The following is a 5,642-nucleotide window of genomic DNA, read 5'->3' as shown; positions in this document are numbered from 1 at the left end:
ATGTGAAGATCCGTTATGATGTCATAAGGTTTTTTCTGGAATTAATAATGTGATGTCATCTCTTTGTTATGGCAAGTTATATAAAGCTTGTTAGGTTAAGAATTAAAGAAGTTCAAAGGAGTCGCTGATCGAAGACTGAAGATTGACATGAACAAATTCAAATCAATCTGGGCCTAATGTTGGGGATATAACCCCGTGGTATGACCCGCCCAAGAGGAGCCGAGTCATATTATTAGCGACTTATAATTGAAGGCCCAGTAAGGCTTAAGAAGACCGAAGGCGGCTTACAAGCAGGTTGTTGAAGGCCCATGGCTCGGAAGTAACTCAAGACCCGAGGGTGCGAGCCGCCTAATGGTAGCTTGCCTAACAAGGCAAGGTGACTTAGAGGCGGGGTCAGTCATGTTGTGTGATCTGACTCGGACTCTTGTAAGCCGCCGGCTCTCGACCTGTGTATATAAAGGCGAGACCCGACGACGTGTTAACTCAAGGAACAACAAGTCGAGAACTAGGTCAAGCGCATTCGCTCCCATGTAATCGAAACTTAAGCAATACAACTAGAAGCAGGACGTAGGCTTTTACCTCGTTGAAAGGGGCCGAACCTAGGTAAATCCTCTGTGTCCTTTCTCCCGTTCAACCCCTTCGAGCTAACCTATGTTGTGATGGCTCCACACCTAAGTCCTTTCACCAGGGTATCTGCCGTGATACCCCCCCCCCCCCCCCCCCCTCCTTCTGAAACAAAGCGATTTCAACATCTCACAGTCGCTTCCATGGCTGCGTTACCAAATAGCTAACCCTCATTTCAGTAACTTTCTCAGCACAACAGCTTTGCAAGAACATCAAGTCCACAATTGAATTTGTCGGAGCTGCAACACAGGCATGTAGATTTTGAATGGGTATGACATTTCATAATCTGGTGTTTTTCCTTTTATTGATGGAGAAATCTTGTGGTTTTCCTTATTCGTACATTTTTACAATCTTGTGTATCAAAAAAGCCCTTAGAAAATTAGATTCTACGGCGTTTCTTCACAAGTAATCTCAGATACTTACATCCAGAACGCCTGCAAGCTCTCTTGCATGATGACCAAAGTGTGTTCTCAGGGGTGGCGTCAGGCGTGACGTTATCTAGCAATCCGTCTATGTCAACCAAAAAAAGGTGTCAAATTCAAAGACAAACACTTAGGGAACCAATAAAATTGTCGTGACATCCCTCGGTTCATGTTTGACAGATTTTTTTTTCCTTTTTATGGGATGATGTTTGCCAGATATGGTAGGTAGACACATGTGCATCAACATCACCGTCTTTCACATCCTTCGGGATACTCCCGACAACCCGTTCGGTCTAACCACATCGGCACATGACCGGATAACATTCAACTGAACCTTGAGAAGTTACGAAAATCGTTTGTGCCTCTCCATCCCGCGGCCGTGGTCACTGGTCGCTCGGGCTTTGCGGCGCGCGTTTCAGTGCCACTTGTGCCCGACCTTGCGCTTTGTCTGATGTCCAAATCATATGATTTCGGTAGTACAATACCATGTATACATGGCGTCCATCCTTTTGTCTGGTTTGAGATTGCTTTCACGCTACCACATGTGGTAAGCTATCTGTAAAATAAAAAATAAAAAAAATCGCTGTCACGCTTCCCGCGCGAGAGAAAGAACGTTCGTAGTTGAGTTGATGAGGTCCTCTAGACACGTGGTCCGTCCGCTATCAGAGATGTGATCCTGTCAAACTGGCGGCCGTGTCGGGCTGCATGCATGCGCCTTCGTCTCTCTTCCACTACGAGTATTTATTTATGCTTTGGCGGATCAAGTGCACCTCCAGCACCACGCACCCGCACAGAACGAAACAACACCAATATGTACCCGGGATCGGCATTACGGGTGGTAGAGTCTTGCCTCGTAACGCCGAGCGACGAGACGCCGCGGGAAGGGCTCTGGCTCTCCGCGCTGGACCTGGTGCTGGCCAACAGAGGCCACACGCCTCTCGTCCACGTCTACAGCGCCAGCGACGTCGCCGCCGCGGACGGCTTCTTCAACGTGGCCAAGCTCAAGAAGTCCATGGCCAAGGCGCTGGTGCCCTTCTACCCTCTCGCAGGCCGCCTCGGTGCGGATCGTGACGGCCGCGTCGAGATCGACTGCAACGGCGAGGGCGCGCTCTTCGTGGTAGCCCGCTCTGATCGCACCGTCGAGGCCTTCAGCGGCCCCACGCCGTCGTCGGAGTTGACGAAGCTGTTCTGTCCTCGCGTTCAGCCGTCGTCCATTATGTTGGCAGCACAGGTCACCTTCTTGAAGTGTGGAGGTGTGGTCCTAGGGACAGCGGTGCACCACGCCGCCGTGGACGGCTCCAGCGCGTTCCATTTCATTGGGACGTGGGCAAGGTACTGCAGGGACGGCGAGAGCGCCGTGATAGAGCTCCCGTGCCACGACCGCGCCCTCCTCCGCGCGCGCTCCCCGCCCGCCATCCTCCCCGAAACCGTCTCCATGTTCTGCAGCAAGCTAGCCATGCACGAGCACGAGTCGTCCGTCCTCGCGACCAAGGTCTTCGCCATCTCCGGTGACCAACTATGCGCCCTCAAGCGCCACTGCGGCGGCGCTAGCACATTCTGCGCCGTGAGCGCCCTCGTGTGGCAGTGCGTATGCATCGCCCGCCAGCTGGACCCGGATGCCACAACGCGCATGAACTTCCCGGTGGACATCAGGCATCGCCTTAAGCCGCGGCTCCCGGGTCGCTACTTCGGCAACGGGGTCGTGAACTTGTTCGCCACCGCCGCGGTGAAGGACGTCGTGTCGGAGACGCTGGCCTCCGTCGCGAGCAGGGTGAAGGCCACGACGGAGCAGCTCGACAACGAGCTGCTGAGGTCGGCTGTGGACTACTTCGAGATGGAGGCGGCGAAGGGCGGCCGGCCGGAGGACAGGGGAAACCTGCCGGAGACGGAGCTGCGGGTGAACAGTTGGTTCCATCTGCCCATATATGACGCGGACTTCGGGTGGGGGAAGCCGCGGCTGATGACGCGGGCGGAGACTGTGCGCGGCGGCTGGGTGTACGTGATGGCTGGCTGCGACGATGGCAGCGCGCGCGTGCTAATCTCTTTGGAGGCGGCAACTCTCAAGAAGTTCGAGCGCGCGCTTGCTGTATGCGGAGTTCAAACCAGCATAGTACATGCTAGGTTGTGATCATATATTCATAGGGTTAATTATCCTTTTGCCCTCAGTGGTGTTCATGTACTCAGTTTTGTCCTTAGATGCGAATTGTCCTCAGTTTTGCCCCTAGTCCGAGCACAACAACTATGACGAGGCCAAACAGTCATATTTGAGTCCATTCCATCCGCCAGCGTTAGTGGTTGTGGGTCTGGAGTTTACACTGGGACCGCGTGGACGTGGGTCCGGAGCTGACATGTAGGCCCGTGCAACTAAATCCCCAAATCATTCTAGCTCACACCCATCCGCCCGGTCGGCTGTCCTGCGCCGCCGCCGCCACCTGCGCCGCGGCCAGCACCTGCCCCGCCACCAGCTGCACGGCCTGCTCCGCGGCTACCTCCCTGCGCCTATGCTCCACAGCTACCTGTGACGCCCACCACCTTCCCGCGACGCCACGGGTGGGCCGCCCGCCACCTGCTCGATCCGCGGCGCGGCCTCCTTTCGTGCGCCCGGACGGAGCGCTCAAAGGTGGGGGGCTACTGGAGCTATTTAAACTAGGAGGAAGAACCCTAGGGCGAAATGGTGAGCAGCGGCGACCCCGGAGTATTTGGCGAGGCAGGCATCGGGCTGGAGATCCGCCGCGTCCACGACTGGGTTCGTGAGGGGTAAGTCTCGCCTCTTGTTTAGATTGAGCTTAGTTGTGCATTTGAACACTCGATTCGAGTAGGTTTGCCCAATTAGTGTGCTGATTGCGTCTCTGTTTTTCGCCGGTTAGGATGGAGTTGCGGTTTGCTTTCATGGTGCACATTAGAAGGGACCGGTACATGTTCGATGCAAAGGATAAGAAGAAATACCAAGGAGGTTTTGATTATCGGTTGCCAATGGCTAGTAATTGGAGTTTCAGACAATTTGGGGAGGTAATTTGTAGCCAATATCCTTGGGGTTTGCTTGATGAAGTGGTATACAAATACTATGATGGGGAAAAGAATTGGATGACAATTAGTAATGATGAAGAGCTAGCTACCATGTTTGTTAGGCATAAAGAGAAAGATAATTTTCATGTGAGGCTGCAAGTTGATGTGCTTGGGCAGGCATTTGGACCTAGGATGGCGGGTGCAACATCTCGGGGAGAACCAAGTCGTCGTAATGGCATCTCTAGCCAGAACAGTTCAGTTGGTGCACGTCGACGTGGTGGCTCGACAAGTGTGGGCAACAGCAGTAGGGTCCCCCTTGAAGTGGAGCCTGATGGCTACAATTCTGGGGTTGATGAAGAGAAGCTATATTCTGATGTTATTCGGAATTTACAACGGGCACCTTGGACTGAAAATCAAGATGAGGCTCACAATGCAGTCCGTGTGGATGATGACGCGATGGGTGAGGACGAAGACCTTGCAGCTGTTGAATGGGACCCTTTGAACCCTCATATGGAAGAAGGTACAGTTTTTGCATCCATGAATAAGTGTAGAAATGCACTTGTGACATACTGCATCAAGGTAGAACGTACTTTCAAAGTTGACAAGAGTGATCAAGTACGTTACAGAGTGCACTTTTCGACTGAAGGTTGTCCATGGAGGCTGCTTGCATCTAAAATGCGGAATAGCACTAATGTTCAAGTCAAAGTGAACCCTTTTAAACACACATGCCAGGAATCAACCCTTAGGAAGGATACAATCAGTAGAGCCAAGTCAAGATGGGTGGCAGAAGAAGTAAAGAAGTGGGTGAAAGAAAACCAGCAAGTGGGTCCAAAGGAATTGCAGAAGAACATCAAAGATAAGTTCAAGATAGATTTACTATACATGAGGTTGTTCAATGGTAAACAACATGCTATGGATTCTATTTATGGTAACTGGCAGGAAAGTTTTCAATTGTTGTATTCATTCAAAGGTGAAGTGGAGAGGACAAGCCCAGGTAGTATTGTAGATATTGATCACCACACCGTGGAGTACACATTCAGGGGAGTGACAAAGACCAAGGAATGCTTTAGGAGGGTTTTTGTCTGCTTTGAGGCTTGTCGTCGGGGTTTTTTGGCAGGCTGCAGGCCTTATTTGGCTATTGATGCCACTTTTCTCACAGGGAGGTTTAAAGGACAGTTAGTAGCAGCTTGTGCAGTTGATGCACATAGTTTTGTATTTCCAGTTGCCTATGGTGTGCTGGAGATAGAGTCTGAGGAGAGCTGAACTTGATTTTTGCATAATCTTCGCCGGGCTATTGCACATCCCAATGGGTTGGTCATTCATACAGATGCCTGCAAAGGTTTAGAAGTGGCCATGGACAATGTGTTCCCTGGAGTAGAGCATAGGGAATGCATGCATCACATTGCTGCAAATTTCATGAAGAAATTCAAAGGAAAGGTGTATACCGACAATTTATGGCCAGCATCTTTAACATGCAGTGTGAAGAAGCACAACTACCACTTGAGGCAGTTATACATGAATCCCAAAGTGAAAGAATACTTGGAAACACACCACTCCAAGTTATGGGCCAGAAGCCAATTCAGTGAAGTG

The 5,642-nt window shown here is 51.5% G+C and overlaps 2 protein-coding genes across 3 annotated transcripts; both read left to right on the top strand.

Annotated features, from left to right (window-relative positions):
• Positions 1–1,788: 1,788 nt before the first annotated feature.
• LOC125514151 (putrescine hydroxycinnamoyltransferase 1) lies at positions 1,789–3,225 on the top strand. The gene has a single exon (XM_048679425.2). It carries the CDS (start codon positions 1,858–1,860, stop codon positions 3,172–3,174), a length of 1,317 nt encoding a protein of 438 aa, XP_048535382.1. The 5' UTR covers positions 1,789–1,857; the 3' UTR covers positions 3,175–3,225.
• Positions 3,226–3,666: 441 nt separating this feature from the next.
• LOC147965742 (uncharacterized) lies at positions 3,667–5,315 on the top strand. 2 transcript variants are annotated; one of them, XM_087528361.1, is made up of 3 exons: positions 3,667–3,803; positions 3,914–4,055; positions 4,230–5,315. In XM_087528361.1, exons 1-3 carry the CDS (start codon positions 3,718–3,720, stop codon positions 5,313–5,315), a joined length of 1,314 nt encoding a protein of 437 aa, XP_087384487.1. In that variant the 5' UTR covers positions 3,667–3,717. The 2 variants fall into 2 exon arrangements, with proteins under 2 accessions (XP_087384487.1, XP_087384486.1); XM_087528360.1 differs by having other exon boundaries at positions 3,914–5,315.
• Positions 5,316–5,642: the final 327 nt, after the last annotated feature.

The sequence above is a fragment of the Triticum urartu genome, chromosome 6A (genome assembly GCF_056163025.1).
Source record: "Triticum urartu cultivar PI428250 chromosome 6A, HENAU_Tu73, whole genome shotgun sequence".
In the NCBI taxonomy this organism is placed as follows: domain Eukaryota; kingdom Viridiplantae; phylum Streptophyta; class Magnoliopsida; order Poales; family Poaceae; genus Triticum; species Triticum urartu.
This window is presented reverse-complemented; position numbering and strand designations above follow the sequence as displayed.

Bases quoted from the DNA above. Each gene is read 5' to 3' on its own strand.
- LOC125514151 (XM_048679425.2), top strand. From the start codon at position 1,858: ATGTACCCGGGATCGGCATTACGGGTGGTAGAGTCTTGCCTCGTAACG.
- LOC147965742 (XM_087528360.1), top strand. From the start codon at position 3,718: ATGGTGAGCAGCGGCGACCCCGGAGTATTTGGCGAGGCAGGCATCGGG. The intron at 3,804-3,913 runs GTAAGTCTCGCC...TTCGCCGGTTAG, and splicing joins CACGACTGGGTTCGTGAGGG to GATGGAGTTGCGGTTTGCTT.